The sequence below is a fragment of the Daphnia pulicaria genome, chromosome 3 (assembly GCF_021234035.1).
Source record: "Daphnia pulicaria isolate SC F1-1A chromosome 3, SC_F0-13Bv2, whole genome shotgun sequence".
Lineage (NCBI taxonomy): Eukaryota > Metazoa > Arthropoda > Branchiopoda > Diplostraca > Daphniidae > Daphnia > Daphnia pulicaria.
The window spans coordinates 10,336,610-10,355,341 of NC_060915.1; the positions used below are offsets into that span (position 1 = coordinate 10,336,610).

At 42.2% G+C, this 18,732-nt stretch overlaps 2 protein-coding genes across 2 annotated transcripts; both read right to left on the reverse strand.

Moving 5' to 3' along the window:
• Positions 1-3,909: 3,909 nt before the first annotated feature.
• LOC124329436 (histone-binding protein N1/N2-like) lies at positions 3,910-4,275 on the reverse strand. Its single transcript, XM_046788497.1, has one exon. It carries the CDS (start codon positions 4,273-4,275, stop codon positions 3,910-3,912), a length of 366 nt encoding a protein of 121 aa, XP_046644453.1.
• A 1,249-nt stretch (positions 4,276-5,524) lies between these two features.
• Positions 5,525-18,700, reverse strand: LOC124328820. Its single transcript, XM_046787635.1, has 16 exons — positions 17,579-18,700; positions 13,938-14,187; positions 13,800-13,873; positions 12,789-13,238; positions 12,582-12,708; positions 12,389-12,495; positions 11,871-11,991; positions 11,616-11,774; positions 10,979-11,543; positions 10,258-10,395; positions 9,890-10,026; positions 9,650-9,817; positions 9,288-9,558; positions 8,653-8,774; positions 8,308-8,568; positions 5,525-7,650 (listed from the first exon to the last, which is right to left on the reverse strand). Exons 1-16 carry the CDS (start codon positions 17,737-17,739, stop codon positions 6,796-6,798), a joined length of 3,966 nt encoding a protein of 1,321 aa, XP_046643591.1. The 5' UTR covers positions 17,740-18,700; the 3' UTR covers positions 5,525-6,795.
• Between the last annotated feature and the right edge of the window lie 32 nt (positions 18,701-18,732).

The window sequence follows — 18,732 nt, forward strand, 5'->3', positions numbered from 1 at the left end:
AAAGTTATTCAACATATGTGCACATACGGAAAATTGGACTTCTACCGCTTCCTAGCCAGTCAACGATGAGAAGGATGTTAAGTTCTTCCGAGTGTCAGTTTGGATTTAATTCGCTTGCGCTCGAGCAGATATCCGATGCGTTCAAAGGATTACTGGCATGGCAGCGCTGGGGAGTTATAATGTGGGACGAAATATCAATAACCAAGGACATGAGATGGGACTGTAAAGGTCTGAAGTGGAAAGGCATAGTAGACTTTGCAGGTGAAGTTTCCATTATGGTCCCAAATGGTTTGGCAGACCATGTCCTAGTGTTTGTTTTCAGACCATTTTATAAAGGCTGGATTCAACCGTTTTCGTGGTTTGGAACAAAGGGTGGAGCATCTGGTACAGTTTTGGTAGAACTAGTTATGAAAAGCATTGCGCGTCTGTTTCAAGCTGGACCTATAACGAAAGCAAGCGTATGTGATGGGTTTTCCACAAACAAAACGCTGTATTCCCATTTTGGTGTTTCTGGAACGGAAGATGGAGTTAATTCCATGTTACACCCTATGGATCCTTCAGTGAAAATTAATTGCCTCCACGATGTTCCTCATTTGTTGAAATGCACAAGAAACCATATGCTTGAACATAAAGTAGTTCAGGTAACTTTTTCTTGATTTTTTTTTTACTTAATTTGTAATTCTAAATATTATTTGTAGTTCCAGGGACACAACATAAATTTTTATTCGTATGAACATCTACTGGAAGCCCAGAAAGGTTTGCAATTGATGTTATGCTGCCGATTAACTGAAGCGCACGTAAAACCAAACAATTTTCAAAAAATGAACGTCAGACTAGCTGCTCAATTATTTTCAGAGCGAAATGCTCTTGCTTTTAACATCTACCGTGAAATGCCAGCCTTTACTGCAAATGAAAAACAGCTGAAAAAGTTTTTTGAAGGTATTTTCCATAATTAATCAATCAATTAAAAATGCTATTGACTATTTCATATTGTAAGGTACTGAACATTGAGCGGCTTACAAAGACCGTGAATGACAATTTTGATGTACTCAACGGTAGACATATTAAAGAAGGAATCACTCCCAATAACTGGTGGATAAATGCACATGATGAAAAACTGAAAGGCAGGAAACAAATACTTGAAGCCATGTTAGCAGTTCTAGAAGTAACTGAGAGGATTCATGAAAAGGACAAAAACCGAAAAATGTTTTGTTCCTTGACAACCGTACATGGATGGAGAATGACTATAAGAAGCGTTATTGCGTTAACTGAAGAAATGTTTAACGCAGGCTATACAGTAGTCCTCACTAGTAAAATGAATCAAGATCCAGTTGAGGTGAAACGATTTTAATCGTGATTATCATATCAATTGCAATCACTCAATAACTTTTTTTCTAATTCATACAGAGACTGTTCGGCATTATACGTGGTGTTGATGCTCATCCCACGGTGTCTTCTGTTCAACAAATCATTGGCTATGTGTCTCTTGGAGCAAGATTATCCACGATTATACAAGGAGCAAACGTTGACAATGTTGAGCAGATGAACGTCCTAGTAACAATGTCAAAATGCCTTCAACGTCAAGCCAAGGAAAGTGACATTCGAGCTTCCGACCTGAGGTCAGTATTAGAAGATAAACTACTGAAGGAAATAGCAATTCGGTTTGTTGATAAAATTAACGAACCAGCGAATTCTAATTTCGTCAAAGATATTTTGATATATGATTCACACAAGGAAGAGTATGTCAAAATGTCCTGACTGTTACAAATCCCTTCGCTGCGAGGAACTGGAGTTGCCAGAAGACTTCACTGCAGATACTCGAATAAGCAATAAGGGGTTTTTGATCTTTGTCACTGTAAATATGTTCCAAACATTCAGAGTGATAGAAAATGTAATTGAGGGTCATTTTGAGCCAATTAGCCAAATGTATGTAGAGGAGTCATTTCAAGAGTGCATGGAGATAATGTCAATTGTAATTTGGTTCCCATTTTTGTGACATTCATCGAGATGAAAAGTTACCTTACCTCATAAGAGAATATGTTGGAGTTAGATATTATTTTGAATCAAAAAGACTAAAAAATCTTTTGTTAGCTGAAGCTTCAGCAAATGTAAAAAAAACAAAAAATTGACAAAACTTGCGTAGGTACCTCTGTATTTATGAAACATTGTATGCAAGAAAATGATTCGTGTAAATACATACCCATTTTTAACTACACCAGAATAAAATTCAAAGTAACTAAGAATAAAACGTAACATGTCATTACATTTTTTTTACACAACCAAACAATAAAATGTAAGAATGTGAGGACACTTAGAAAGATAGGACACTTAGATAAGACTTAGAGGTTTGACAGTTGGATACTTCTACCTTTTTTATTATTGTTCACTTCTTGTAGAAAAGTAAGCTGTGATTGGCCAAGGAGTTTTTGATAGACCCTTCCTGATTGGCTGGCTTCCAAATCGGATCACGTTTACCCTGAAACCGGGATAGGGAAGCCAACACAGCCGTGAACCGACCAGGGATCTATTGCTCTGTCTATACCATTTATGTGAACTGTTTCTGGCTGGTGGCTGAGCGGTACGGCATCAGCATCAAGCAGTACTCCGACGATACAGCCATCTACCTCGAGTTCGGTTTCTCACGTGACTGTCTCGACCAATTCGACGCCCTTAGGATCTTGTCCGAGTGCGCCGGTGACTTAATCGACTGGTTCTCATTCAACTGGGTCAAGTTGAACCCCTCAAAAAGTGAGGTTCTTTACTTTGCCCCCTCCGAGCTGGCTGTAAAATTAGCTCCACTGCCATTTCGTGTTGGTGACAACCTTGTCACACTAACTACATCATCTAAAGTTCTCGGTGTTCAACTAAGCTCTGATCTGACGATGGACCGTCAAATTTTGGCCATATCGAGAGCCGAAAATTTTAATTTATATCGGCTCGGCAAAATAAGAAGTCATCTGACAACGGAAGCCACGAAGATTCTTGTGCACTCGCTTATTGTCATATCACATCTTGACTATGCCAACTCCTTACTGGCTGGACTTCCAAAGGAGAAATTAAGACAATCGGTGCAGGACTCCGCCCCCGCCCGCCTAATTAACAGAGGCGTTTTTTCCACTGAAGAGTCAAGGTTTCGACTGCACTGGCTCCCTTTCCACTACGGGATTCTCTTTCAGGTCCTACTTCTTGTCTTCGACTGTCTGCAAGGAACTGCACCAGTCTACCTACAAGAGTGCGTTGCTCTCCACGTACCCGGACATGCAGGTTTACGCGCGGGGGCGAGGAGTCTTCGTGTTGTGGCCTCAACTAGAACTCGGAGGAAGAGGAACGCTCCACCAAAGCCAGCCTACCAAAAGCGGTCGTTTATTTCTTATGCACCGCACTACTGGAACGAACTTCCACCAGCTATCCGGTCAACTTCTAGTCGCCAAGATTTCAAGAAACTCCTTTTTTACCTTGTCATACCCCTTTTTAACTGCCCCTCACTAAAGCACAGCTCGCTTTTAAACCGTCATTTGAACGTATTGTTATTATATGAGAAAGTGTGGTATATAAATTTTAATATACATACATACATACATACATCATCATCATCATCGCCCACAGAATCAACTTTGTCTCCTGAAGAACTGCAAGCAGCCTTCGAAGATTTGTCATTTGCTTCGACAGATTTTTTTTTTCATTTTGAGCAGCATCAGTTTTTACCTCAGCTTTTGACTCTGAATTGTTTCTATTTGTGTATTCAGATGAAGGTTCACTTTTCTTCGTTTCAACATCTTCTGCTTTTCCCACAGTAACTGCTTCAGAAGCAGCAGGTTCGACAGTTTTAGGTTTAGGTTCAGCAATTTTGGTGGTAGATTTTTCATCATTGCCAACTTTGGTTTTCTCTTTAACTTCAGAATCATCTGGTTAATCAGCTTTCTTACTCGTCTCAACATCACCATTGGTGGACTTTTCACCAACATCCTCTTCTTCACTTTCTTCTTCATCACCATTTTCTTCATCCTCAGACTCTCCATCTTCCTCTTCAGATTTGTCACCTGATGGTAATGACAATGGTCTGATGGTAAAAGTAAAAGGCTCATCCAGCTCACAAGAGTCAGCTCGATGTTTTTCATGAAAGCCCATGCCAAGATAGTAGAAAGACTCTGCACACTCATCAGCATTCTCTCCATACTGTTTGACGAGCAACTTAACTGATTCACTCAAAACACCAATAGCAGATGGAAGGTCTGAAACATGAAGGTATCGGCGACCTTGCTCTAAGAGATTCATAGCTTCTTCAGTAACTTGCCTGCATAAAATTGGAAAAAATTCATAAAAAGCTCTCGTCACGTGTTAGCTAATATAGTATAGTGGAGTCAAGATAATTTTTGACCGGGAACAAATTGCAACACGGAATTTTTTCATGAACTTTATTTTTACTATAATTTTATATTTCTTGTAAAAACCCTTCTCAGAAATAATTATTTTTACCAAAAAAAAAATATAAAACAAAATGTAAAAATTAGAAAATGTATTATAATTGTGATAAGAAATAGAAATAATTTTTTTTTACAGCTAATAAATGTTCCCCGTCTTTTTATTGATCAGGGTTCCAATTTTGAATGTTCTAGCTTTAACGATTTTTTTGTAATTAAATTTACAGTGAAGGACTATGCCTCAAATTTTATAAAATCACCAAAAGGTGTTTACAAGGGACCTTATGGCAGATAGTCCCTCCGTAAACTCATTATATCTAGTCATGTAGTTGTCCTAAAATTTTGATCTTTTCTACAAAATTAGTTAAGATATCAATTTTCCTAAATTTAAAAGTCATTTCGAAAAATATTTAATAGCTCTTAAGTTATTTATTGTTAAAGGTGGCAGAAACATTTTTTTTTCCCGCTCTGGTTCATAAAAATGCCGCCGCATACAGATGGCGTTTTTACGAAACGTGAAACGAAACGAAACGCCGCCTTTATGCGGCGGCTTTTTTATGAACCATAGTGGCAAATAATTTTTTTCTGCGAACTTTCTCATTAAACAACTAAAGAGCTATTAAATATTTTTAAAAACTACTTTTAGAGTTAGAAAAATTGATATCTTAACTAATTTTATACAAAAGATCAAAATTTTAGGACAAGGGAAGAAAAGTTATGTTTTTCGCTAGTGTCTTGAACTAAGTAAATACATTTGATTGAAGTTGAAATGAGAGAGATTAGTTAAAATCTTGTGAGGATTTTATGCTTGCTATTCTACACCTTTGTTCCGTGTTCTAAATCGTAATCAATAATTCCATTTGGATTGAACTGTTTTATCTTTCTGACTAGTTGCAATTGACAACGTTGCAATTGTAAAATTTTGAAATTTGGGGGTAAATTTAACTGTGATATGTAATTCTTTAAAAACATTTTTAAATCGTGATTTTATAACAGCTAAAAATTTTAAATAATAATCCAATCGACTAATTTCTTACCAACCCACTGATTCAAACAAATTGTTTGTTCCGTGAATTTAAAAAAAATAATGAAATTCGTTGAGTTTGATTGTTATGGGAGCAAACACTTTGTAATGCTCAAATGCTTGAAAAAAAAGACAAACAGAACGAATCATTGGAGCAGAAGCACTTTGCTGGCCAGCAGAGCCGATCCCAATAAAATGCTACACATTTGACCACAATCAAAATAAGACGAGCTGCATTAGCTGGAGACGAAGAAAGTGAAGGAAGTTGCTAGAGAAAATGGATGATGAAGTGAAACAGGTATTTCGATTACGAAAACAAGGGAAATGAACAGGTGTAGAGAACAAAGCATGACGATAAAGTCTCACGCAGATAAAGAAAATGGAATGACAGCAGCGCTTGTAGAAATGAAGGTGGAAACAAAAAATCCATCAGAAAACAAGAGCCGAGTTCCACATTGTGAAAGAAAAAAAAGGGGGTCATCAGCGTGGTGGAATGGTGTGGAACGCTTATTTGCTTGTCTTAAATACACACGCAATTTTATCTCTCTCTCAGGGAATCATATACAAAACACATCACGACTACGGCACACATGGGAAATGTACGATTGAAAGAAACAAAAATTGGGGAAAGAAATTCGAAGCACAATCAACAACAACATTTATGCCTATCAAATATTTTGGAATGATCGGTGTCGTTGTGTGGCTGGCAGACAGGTGCATCGGGAATGTTCAGAATGTAGTTAGATAACAAGAATCATCAAAAGTAAACAAAATCGGGTGAATCACTACACTGCCAAAATAAATGTACAGTCAGTAATAGACCCTCGGCAAGGTTCACTTTCAATGCAAGTACATGTTTCGTTTCACCTCTAAAATTTTACTTTGAATTAATCTACAATTCAAATTGTTTAACAACGACAACGACCGTCCCGACTTGCGGTTAGATCTCTTGACACATTCACGCCAAAATTACAAATGGAACACAGATCGATATAAATGAAAAAAAAAACTATTCATAAAATTATTAATATTGTACGGATTATTTTAAAAGAAATGGTACTGTATGTATAATATAATATTATCAAACAATTTCAAAACGAGCGACACGTTTGTGTGTGTGTGGGAGGTGTGGTTAATAATAATTATAATAAAGGCGCAAATAATATGGATGGATATGCAGTGCTATCAATTTCCTTAAGAAAAAAAAACTGTATAACAATTTCAGAAGAAGTCGCCGTATTGTGGCGTTGAGCGTCGCCTGGATTAAAAAACAGGACATCTATTGTAAACGTATGCGTGTTTTTTAATGTTGTGTGTAACCGGATTTCAGGCTTAAAAATCTGATCGCGATCACGTACTGAGCGTCTGGTTTCTCTGTTCTTTCTTCCTCTCGGAACCGGAATCCGACTGTGATGACGAAGAAGAGGCCGTGCTTCTGGGCTGCTGATGGACTCGTTGAGGCAAGGAACTAATCGGCATTGCCGGGCTTACTGTTGAACTCGGCGTATGAATAAAACTCGAGTCTCCACCTACTGATTCGTGATTCGTGTTCACCAATTCACTCGGTAACTTTTGGTCTTCTTCTACATCTTCTTCTTCCTCCACATCTTCCAAGTAGGATTCGATCTCAGTCTCGAAACGCTCCAGTTCCTTGTTAGCCTCTCGAAGGATCTTTTGTTCGCGGTGGCTTTGGGCTTCGACCGAAAGCCGCTTCATCAGGGCAGCGCTCCAATCGTTGGCCAGAAATTGACTCGACTGCCACTGCGGATGATGCCACACTCGCTGCTTCACGCTGGGCGGTGAAGATTCCTCATTTGAAGTGGGTTCGATGGATTCGATGGAAATCGGTCTGACGGTGATCGGTGCGGTCTTGGATCGTTTCTCTTCTGCTGTTCGCGGCATCGTATGGCTGCAGGGCTCGATTGTCGGCCCGCCGACGCCACTCGACGCTCGTACGATACTGCTGCTGCTTCGGGCGACAGGTTTGCCCTTCTGCTGGACAGCTGTAAGCAGACCATCCACCCGACGGGTTGGTAACGGAGTGTAATCCGGCTGCGGAATGTATGGTACTTTATTCGGCTGTTGTCCCTGCAGTTGTTGCGGCTCGACCAATACCCCCGACGACGAGCGGTTCGTTTTCCAGGCGTTGCTACTTTTCTGCCCGTTCATGATGTCCAGCGGATGCAAATTCGGGTAGCAAACAATCTGAAGAAAGGAACACGTTAACTGTCGGCACGATATGAATGACTAAACATTTACACATTACAACAATTCGGTTTTATAGAAAACCTTGAACAACAACAAAATAATCTCCTGACTCAGGAAATCGCCTACAACTGACGATAACGGATAGTGAACTAGTTGCGTGATACAAAAGTGACGCGAGTAACTTACTCACGGACCGAACGATTCGGAAGTGATGAGATAAATGCGCCTGGCTCAGCTCACGTCGTCATTTCTTTACGAGACCCTACGTTTGTTAATGCTAAACGGTACCGCTAGCGAGATTACACAGCAGACAGCGTCCGAAATTTTTGTTTTCTCATAACGAGCTCAAATAAATGAGAGCGCACGAACGTGACGCAGCAGTCAACACGGATCATCTTGTTGTTAGCTTTAGGCCGAGGCCAACAAAACGATAAAGATCCTAGTCGAGATAAACAGGAGCCTTGGGCTTGGCTCATACCTCAGCATTCATTTTACTACTTATAACTAGTTTCTGTAGCTATGCGGCATTTTTAATTACTTGCCTTATTAGCGTTATTTTATGCGCTTAAACGTTCTGGAATAAAACGCACATTTTTATGATATCCTAACGATGTTTTTAATGGGTTGAAAGGTTATCGAGTTTGCAATATTTACCTGAATGTCGGATATGAATATTGGATTGTCGAGAGCCAGCGCCGAGATGGACGACTGCTTTTTCTGTATGGGCGTCGAAGCGGAGGAATCGGATGAATTGGACGATGGAGAAGAGGAGAACTCTGTCGAAATGGAATCGCTGGAACCGCTGGCCGCTCCGCTACCCGAACCGCCAGCCTCGTCGGGTCCTAAGCAGCTCAACACCACCGGCAGGTAGGCGAGTCCGTGAAACAACCCGAAGACGACGACGCCAAAAAAGAGCTGGTGGAAAAATCGTACAGGAAAATATTAAATAAGCAACACATCCATAAAACTCTCGGTTATTATTGTATAGTATATCCGCACCTTGAAGAAAGTCGTGAAGATGTGTGATTCGGTGTTGACCAGTAGGACAAAGGCCAGGAAAGTGGAAAAGCCTCCGTTCCAGACGGCTGGTCCCATTCGGGTCAACGTCGCTTTGGCACGAGCTGTAATTTATACGATTCAAACCGTCAATAAACTTTTGGGGCATAAACAGCGTAAGTATCGCGAGATAAGGCGGCAACACAAGTCAACATTGTCGTAAATCTTTCAGTCACGTCCGCGTCCTTATGTCCGTGAATGTGTCTAAGCTCTGAAAGAATGCGCCGCTATTATGTCACACTACGGGATAAGTTAAACAGATCGTCAATTTCAGATATCAACGAAAGTTTTTTTCTTTTCTTTTCTTTTCTTCTTCTTTTTGTAATTATTATTATTATTTATTTTTTTTTTTCCTTTTCGCCCGGAAAACAAACGGCAAAAAAAAAAACTTGTTTCTCTCTCTTTTCTATCTCTCTCGTCTCGGCTCTGTAATAATTATGCCGTATACAGAGTGCGCGTTCCACATTCGGGCGGTGGGTATGATAGGAAACCGAGTGGAAATCGAGGACGAGAACGAGAGTCAAACCACAAAACAGTACACGAATCGTCTGGAAGGAGGAAGAAAGCGGATTTCGTACTAGATTTGGATCCGCGGATGGTGGTGAAAGTGTGCCCGATGTGGGCCGAGTAGTCGATAGCCAATCCGGTGGCCTGAATGACGATGATGGACGAGGAGATCTCCACCGTCAGGCCCCAATAGTACATGAGACCCAGCAGGTCGATCAGCGTGAAAGCGATGCACGTGAAGACCCAAAAGACGGTCACCAAGTCCGAGATGAGGATCAACGTCACGCTGACAACGGCCGCCATCGTCAGGCACAAATTGCGGATCAGCTCGCTACTAATCACCTGCACACACGACCAAAATTCACAATTTCATTTTTGTTGGCTCGGATTTAATGAAATCAAATTCTTTTTTTATCGCTAAAATGAAACGTACTCGGTTGGCTTCCCATTCGATGTAACTGTGAGTGAAGATGATGGGACTAGACAGGTCAACATCGTCACCAAAGACAACGTCGTTGGACAGAGCAGCGATCGACTCCAGGGCCTTGTTCTTGGCCGAGGCATTTTTCAGCGACAGGTGGTGGAAACGAGCTCTTGAACCCTGGCGACAAATGATATCAAAGAGAGTCAGACGGGTCGAAATGCTATTGGAAATAAGAAAAACAAGCTCTACGGTGATGTTGAAGTTGCCTTCGAGATCGAGAATGCTGCCCTCCACTTTGAGGTCCTGCAGGTGGTGGCGGCCCTCGGGGCTGAAGAGGTACTCTTGAACGAGCTCCTTGAAAGTCGGCTCATCATCGGGAAACTCGACTAAATGGGCGGCATCGATGCAAGAAGAAAGAAAAAACGGCATTCTAATTATTTGTTAACATGTTGTGATACTTTTTTGTTTTCTGATTTCTTTGAAATTTGGGGTTTTCAGCGCTCGTGTGTAACGACTAACGGTGGAGAAAGCGAATAAGGACGTAATATTAACGACAAACAAACAAACGACGACGAGTTGGAAGAAAGTTAGAAGCTGCTGCTGCCGCTGTGCATTACCTTGTCTGGTTCGGTTGAGCCAGTTTTGAAAGTCGTCGTACCAAAAGTTGACCGAGTTCGGGTGGATGAACGGGTTGGTTCTCAAGAGCTCAGTCATCCGGTTTAGCTGGTCGCGCTGACCTATGTAGTCAATCTTCCCTAAAATTGTTTGGTTTGCGCCAAGACAGAAAAAAAAAAACACATTTAATAATTGTTATTCTTTAAATCTCATTGATGCTGCCAAAGAGAACGGTTTGCAAAAAAAAAGAACAAATTTAGTGGTATTTTATTTTTCGTTTGATTTAATAGTTTTGCGGCTGCGACGTTATCGAGTCGAAAGTCCAGTTGATGCCTTGACAGTCTAAAAGACGCTAGAAGATTTCCAGGAAAAAAAAACTGGAATGTTCTAAAATTTTTCGTCAACTTGTCAATCAAATAGGAAAGCCAAAAGAAGAAGAATTTCCCCGATAACAGCTGCCACATACTCGTCTTGTAATAGCGAATATGCCTAGCAGAAAAACGACAGGTAGTCGTGTGTGTGATGGCTACTTGTGTTACAAATGCCGTCCGTGTTCTACATGCCGATACCAGAATGGCGAGCTACTGGAATAAAGAAACTCGCGAATTTTGTTTGTTGTTTTCCAGTTTAAAGAATGTAGATCAACACAATGGGGGGAAATAAAGGGGAGTTGATGCAGCTAAAAAGAGAAAATAACCAAATAAAAACACAAAATATGATTACCGGTGTAGACGGAGGCCCGTTCGCCGCTTTCGGGAAAGTAGAGCCTCATGGCGTTGAAGTATTCCGACGGGTAAGAGTGTTCGTTCAGGTACCAATTGGGGTCAAAGTTTTGCTCCAGCTGGAAGATGCCCCAAATGTTGACGGAGACCAGGACCGCTGTCATGATCATGACGAAGACCTTGACGGGCGTCCGCAGCAGAAACGGGCCGTAGAAGCGCTCGAAAAAGAGTTTGAGCAAATCGCGCTGGGAGCACGGGGCCGGCTGCCAGTTTTCCGTTTTGGGCTGGAAGCAGCAGCCGATCCGGTAGCGCTCTTTGCGGCGCTCGTCCAGCACAGTCAGCGCGACGAAGAAAGTCACTTCCAGGACGAAGAGCATCAAAATGCCCGACATGGCGTTGATACAAAAGGATCGCAGGGCCGGCATGCTGGTCGTAGCTCCAATGGCAAATGCGGCGATATCAGTGACGGACGTGACCGTGATTGACACTCCGGCGTGTTTCATGGCTCGAGCCATCCGTTCCGGAATCGGCAATTGCTTCTCTTCCACCGATAAATTATCTAGCGCCTGGCGATTTTAAAATAGAAACAATACGTTGACTTGATATCATTAGATTGGACATTGAATAAATGGACCCACCTGGATGATGACGAACATGTCGTCAACTCCAATTCCGAGGAGCAAAAACGGAATAATCGGATGGATGGGTCCGTATTGAACGCCCAGGTAGAAACATAGTCCGTAAGAGGCCAGAATGGCCTGGGCAACGACCGAAACGCCGACGATTGACAGGACAACCTAATCAAAAATGTGAATGTGTCAAATGTCGGAAGTCCTTATCGAAATCAATAGCTGCAGAGATGATAAAACATCAAAGAGATTGCGATTGTTTACTCTTTGCTCGATCCAGTTGAAACGGCCCATGGCGAAACTGAAGTAAAAGATGATGAGCGAAAATCCCATCATCAAAACGGTAAAGTTGCTCGTCACAGCCTCCGCAATTCCTTCGACGTAACTATTTTCAGAAATAAGAAAAAATCCGTTGAATCAATTGGGTTGCCCACGCAATGGCTACATTGTTGCATGTGGGTATAAATTGGAGGTCATGCGATATCAGTTTGCTGTTACAACATCGTGTAGTATGCTGACTGCGGACAAAAGAATCAACCAATGACGACATGATTTGAACCAGCAGGTTTTTTGGTTCATCCCATATAAGTCCGTCGGTTGGTTTCCTTGCGCCCGCAAGGACGCGACAGCGAGTCCTAGAAAAAAACACCCCACGTGATTCTTGACTGTGTCATGTCCGTTTTCCCCTGTGGCCTTCCTCCCTTTCTCTCTTTTCTCTTTTCTCTTGGCCCCACCCATTCTCTTTCATAGCCTAAATAGACGTGACGTATATAGATATATACCTGCTCGATGCCAACGAATACAAATGGACGTCTTCGGGGATGGTCAGGTTGCTGTGCAGCGTTTGATGGATGAAATCCTTTTCCCACAGCGTGTAAATGCTGGCATTCTGATGACATCCATGACATCAAACATTTTTAAAAAATGATTATCGATTTCCAGACAATCACGGATGTCAATCATTTTATTTTTTACCTTTGGGTTGTTGTCTAGTAACCAGGTCATCATTGTGGCGCCGACGTGGTAGATACTGCCGTTGCCGTCTCGCCGGACATCCGATACGAGAAATTCCAACGAGTTGACTGGATCACCTTGGTCGTTTCTACAAGCGGGTGATGATGAAATTGATTGTAAAAAGTAAGAAAAACCGATGAAGAAAAAGGTGAAATTTTTCTCACTAACCCTTGAATGAGAGCGGCATTGACGTCGGCCAGAATTTGGCGTTGATCCAGTGACTTGATCCGGTCCAAATCAGAGTCCCAAATCTGGAGGATGTTGCGCACCAAACAATCGTCCGGCTGGGCCAACAAATTCACTAAATGTTGTGCCCGTCTCCCCAGAAATCCTCCGCCGGACACTGACGATGAATCGTAATCGCCTTCGTCATCGGCAAACACTTGACTGAAATCCAATTTTGACAAATCCCCAACATCCCATTCGGCTTCCTCTTCTTCTTCTTCTTCCGCCTCATCCGTTCGATTGACAACGACGCTGTGCTGGGAATAATGCGAATAATGCGGATGGTGGTTGAAACTTGCGGCCACGGAAGTATCGTTATTGGAAATGTGTCGCCGGCGTCTTCTCCTGTTGTGGCTCTGGTTGTGTTCGTGTCTCTTCAGCGTCTTTCCAAACCTGCCACCCAAATAATTCAAATTCCGTTGATTATTATGTACCGAAATGAAAAAGTCTCTTTAGCATAACAGGTTTTTCTTTTGTTTTGTTTTTTTTTTGTTTTGCAAATGTTTCGCAATCTTTACAACTTTCAAGTTTCCTTTTTTTCTAACTCTCTTTCGACGCATGACGTCGATGCGCGGGGTGCCGGAAAACAATGGAGAAATGTTGTTGCTGTTGCAAACAAATGAACTCGTCAAACAACATAAAAAACACAAAAATGAAAAGCGTAACAGCAGCAAAGTGCACGTGTTTCCGGCCTGTGTTTCTATTCGGAATAGAGAGAGAGAGAGATCGCACCCAGGCAAAACATGTTTATTACACGCAATTGCTGTTGCTGCTGCTGAACACTTTTGACGCAATAGTTTAATTCCCTGATACGTAATAAACTACTCACATCAAGTGAAAGTGAAAGGTGCCAAAAAAAAACCACACGAAAGAAGAAGAATAAAAAAAAATCCGGAACGGTTTCTTTATTTTCCGTTCAAGTTCAGAAATCGGCTAAAAGGTGTTTATTTTTACCTGAAGCACAAGTTATTCCATTGGTGGCCGTCGGCCGTGCTGAGATTTCTGACGGCAAGATCCATTTCGGCCAGCTATAAACGACGGAAAATGATTAATATTAAACTGAGAACGAAATGATTTGAGTTCAATTGTTACCAAGATGAGGACGTCAGGTCTGAGGATATTGTTTTGGGCAGCGACGATGACGGACTCGTAACGGACGTCGTCGCTAAAGTGTCGATTGACCCATTCGGAATTGCGCCGGGCCACCGAGTCGTAGGTGGACCATAAGGCGACGCTGTCGTGTTCCTCCACCCAGAAGAATAGGCCACCGCCCAGGGTCACGATGAGCAGTAGGCAGAGGCCGATGGTGAACCAAGGATGCCGGCCAACCACGTAGCCCAGTCTGTCAATTGTCGAACCAAATTTTAGATTACGCCATTGCCCTCTAGATGCTCTCAGCATCGATCATAAAGTATTGAAAGTAAAAGTTATCGATTTACGACAGCCTATCCAGTTATTATCCGCGGTCGTGAATTGTGACATTCAGGCTAGCTAAATAAGAGAGAGCACAAAATGGCTCCAGTTCAAGTTCTTTCCTTTCATTCCATCGCCCTGTTTTTTTTTTCTTTTTTTCTTTCAAAGCGTCTTTGTAATTGACATGCAACATCGTGATTACGCCAGACAACAAAGAACGTGGCCAATTTATTCCGCGAAATCGCACGGATTGCGTCGACATTGTCAGTTTGTTCTTTCTTTTTTGGCTTCTCTCCGACGACGCCCATCTCTTATACGATCACGAAATCGAAAAAGAAAGGTAAAAGGGAAAAAAGAAAAAAAAGATCGAGAGGAAGTCAAAAACTGCTCTCGACAGAAAGGGAGAGAGAATTGAACAAACACAAAACGAAAATCAAACAGCGCGCGGTGATGAAATAACAGCGACGCGGCGCTTTCTCCTCCCCGAACATCATCATCATCAAGTGGCACTTGTCTGAAAATTTCGCAGAGAAATGATAGACGGCCTCAACCATTCGTGTGATGGGCCCGTGCTGCAATATGGCGTGTCTGCCGCCCAGCACGCATCAGATAAAACAGTTCAACTTGCACGTATTTATACGAGATAGACTTTCACTCTCAGAAATCTTTCGGATCATTGCGCCTTGGTGACGCCATTGGAAGCGTCTCCTTTCGTATTATGACGATCGAGTGTCGTAATAACGGCTGCCCTTGTTTGAGCGCCAATCGAAATTGAGCCGATTGTGTCGAGTGTACAATAAAACAGGAAACGGGATTTTACAACTGGGCATTTCACTTTCGCTTTCGCCGTCTGACGTACAGGAAGAATTATTGGAGAGGAGGAGATCGTTCGAGTTGGAAAAAAAAAAGAAATAAAATAAAATAGTCGGGCGATGAAAGCGCGCGGAATCCAAAAAAAGAAAAAGACAAAAAAAAAAAAGAAGTTCTTGTGTTGTGCTTGTTTCGATTTGTTTGTGTGTTTCTAGGCTAATAGAACCTTTTCCCTTTTCTTCTCCCTCCTTTTTTTGATGGCCGACTGCTCGCTCCCGCACCGCAAAGCAGCAGACCGATGCTCCTGTCGTCGTCCAAACGGATTTTCCATTCATCTCAGTGAAACAAACCCAAAAAAAAAATCAAAGTAGCTACAGGCCAATCGACGCGGAGGCCTACAAAATAATGACGACTATGAATTTGTAATTTGTAATTAATTTTTTTTTTTTGTCTTTTTTTTTGTATTTCTTCTTTTCCTTCCTGGATTCTTGCCGCAGTACTTTTGGGTAATTGAGGTCACGATAGTCTTAAGGTTGTTGACCTGGCTCTACACACAGCAGGCAGGCAGGCAGGCAGGCTCTCTCTCTCTCTTTCCCAGTCCCAGCTTTCTGCTGCTTTCAGGGCCAGCTCTCTACTCTTTTCTCTCGAACGCGCTCCCGCCGCTCGACCAACACAAGGATCCAGCAGACTTTTTCGGCCGTTCATTTCTCTTCTTCCGCAAAAGGTGCGCATTAGGGGCACACTGCTCATCCTTCCGCGGGACTATAGGGGGGAAATGAACTTTGCTGGAAATTCAACCGTTGCGCGGATGAAAGCGCGCGCGCGCTCACGTCGTCACACCTCATTCTGAATGGGATAAACGTTGGGCCGGTGTTGTCGCTACACTATAGGTATAAAAACCGAAAATAAAATGAAATAAAATGAAATGAAATTCCTTGTTGGGTCAAAATTTGGAATCAAATCAACACGGATTTCCTTCGTTCTCTCTGCTGGTTGTGTGTAGATGTGTGTGTGTGTGTGTTCGTTTCCCGCGGGCTAAAACATGACCCCGAAATTTCGTTCTCAAAAACATTTGGTTTTAGTTTCTTTTATATATTTATCCACACACACACACACAGACACACATATATATAGTTTCTCTTCTTTTCTTTTAACATTAGATTCGACTGCTGTGTGGTACACAAAAAGAGGTTGGCCGACATTAGGAGCAGAGTCGCTATTGGGAGCTATAAGGGGATTATGAAATTCTTGCCACATGGCGTGATGCGTATATTTTGACAAACTACTATACGAGCTGCACAACACAACCGAAAAAGAAAGAAAGAAAAAAAAAACAGAATGGGTTAAGAAGGAGGAGAAGAACAAGGTCGCCAGCACACCAGGAATTCCCGTTATTGAACGAAATATTTTTTTAAAATATTTTTTATTTTATTTTTCTGGCGCCCGCGCGTATATACGGTCAGAGTAGAGCAAGGTCTATCTCTCTCGGCAGTCAATTACATTTGTATGTGTATACGGTTATATTTCTTTCGACGTGTTTGTTTTTCTCTCTCGTCTCTTGCGCGCGCTAACGGAAAAAAACGGTGCCGGCATCTAACGGAATGGCCAATTGACCAGCAAGTCTGTGCCATCATCATTTTTTTCGTTTAACGATTCATTGGTTAAAACAGTCTCGTTTGTAAAAATAAATAAATAAAAAAAAAAAACTAATGGGAAAAGGCAATTTCCCATAGAACGAGAGAGCCCGAATAAGAAAATGACCAGCTGATACGGTGTGGCGCTATGAGGTGGAGAGAGAAAGAGAAAGAAGAAGAAGAGGAAAAAGAAAAGATGGAATACCTGCGAGCCATCAACTACTAACCCAGATTCCCCTAAAAGCCAAATGCTACGACTCACCGTCCGTTTCCCCCCCCCCCCCCTCGTCGTCTTCTTATGTGAGCGCCTGCATGGAACGAACCAAACCGCCCAGCCCGGATAAAAAAGCCAGACACAAACCACAGCAGCAGGAGAGTCTCTTTGACACACACACACACACAAATAAGCCGGGCTAGTATATATTACGTATAGTAAATATATACAAGTTATAAAGAGAGAGAGAGAAAAATACAACCAAAACAGAAAAACAAAAAAAAAATTCGTTCGCTTCTCCAGCCCAACGGGCACCATCTTCTTTCGTCCCTCCGTCTGGTTGGAAAATTAAAAAAAAAAAAAAATGTCCGTCGTCGTCGTCGCATTTTCTCCTCATTTCTCCGGACCACACTTTTCCTTCGATCTTTCTTTCCCTTCAGACGACCCGTTTCTCATCAAGTTGGTGACGGCCACGTCTTTTCAAGCCGCACACACACCCCTGACCGGCGCTAATAATGTCCAGCGATTTGTGATGTTGCACGACAGAAATCTGCTCTACTTTCCCTTTCGAATTTCCCGCCCATATTTATGACATGTTAATTCAAATTTATGAATAATATGATAGAGGAGTGAAAGTGATTATTTCACTTTGGCTGATTTACCTGAAGAACAAGGTTTCCATGCCGCCGTTGACGAGGTGAGTGGCCGGCTCGAGGCATCGCAACCTCCGCACGGACGAGGCCATCGACGAAACGGACGACGACGACGACGACAACGGAGGCGGAGGCGACGATTTGCTGCTGTCACTGGCGGAAGAACACATGATGATTGATGGATGACTGATGATGTTGACTCTCTTGATTATCTTTCTACTCGTCAATCCCAGCAAAATCAAATTGCCCAATTTGTTTGCTTCTTTTTTTTTAATCAAACGGACGGGATAATTTAATACAAATTAAATGCCCTCCTTGATGAAAAAAAATAATAAATAAATAAAAAAAAAAAAAAAGGGAGAATGGAGCCGCTGGTTTGTCAACTAGTTCCGGTCGTCATGGTCTTCTTTGGCTTGCACAATAACGTGAGGCATATATTTGAATGCTCGTTGTGGATCGTCGCCGATAATAAATGAAATCAAATCCGCGCGGACGAATATTGGCACGTTTTCTCGCTGGCACGACGCGATACGAAACAACAACAAAAAAAAAATGTGTTTCTGCGTGTCAAAAATTCCACTGGATCCGAATCAAAAAAGTTCAAATTGCGGAAAATTGTTTGCCTGTGAAAAAGGCCTTGAGGGAGGAGGGGAGGTGATGGATGATATAGGCGGAATATTACAGTTAGAAAGACAACAGAAAATAGCCAACTGATGGGTGGGTAGGGGGTGTGTGTTTCTAACCGGAGAGCACACGATGCTATACTGAATGAACTGTCAAAACACACCAAGGGCACAAGCACTTGTACGACGAAGTATAACGAGCCCACCCGATCAAACAACAACCGACCAGTGTGAGTAGTCGTCGGCGACTGGGTCCGCCGAGTTCCACGTCCGCGCGGGAGATGATCAGCCGCCACGGAATAGAAGGAGGAGGACGAATGTCTATTTTTCCAACACTTTTTTTTTTTTTTCTTTTTCTTTTATTTTTTTTTGGGTGAAGAAGGATAAAATACAATTCCTCCTTGCATGGGTGGTAGTAGTATTAGTACAACATGTACAAGTGGGTTTTCTTCGCAACGGACCCTCCTCCTTGTGGTCTCCTCCTTTCATTCGATCCATCCTCCTCCTATTTTGCCTGCAGACCGAAAAGAACCCCTGCAG

Excerpts from the sequence above, each read along its gene's own strand:
- LOC124329436 (XM_046788497.1), bottom strand. The coding sequence starts at position 4,275 with ATGAATCTCTTAGAGCAAGGTCGCCGATACCTTCATGTTTCAGACCTT.
- LOC124328820 (XM_046787635.1), bottom strand. The coding sequence starts at position 17,739 with ATGTGTTCTTCCGCCAGTGACAGCAGCAAATCGTCGCCTCCGCCTCCG. Across the intron at positions 11,544-11,615 it reads ACATGTTCGTCATCATCCAG|GCGCTAGATAATTTATCGGT; the intron begins GTGGGTCCATTT and ends TAAAATCGCCAG. Across the intron at positions 8,775-9,287 it reads CATCCGCGGATCCAAATCTA|CTCGTGCCAAAGCGACGTTG; the intron begins GTACGAAATCCG and ends TATAAATTACAG.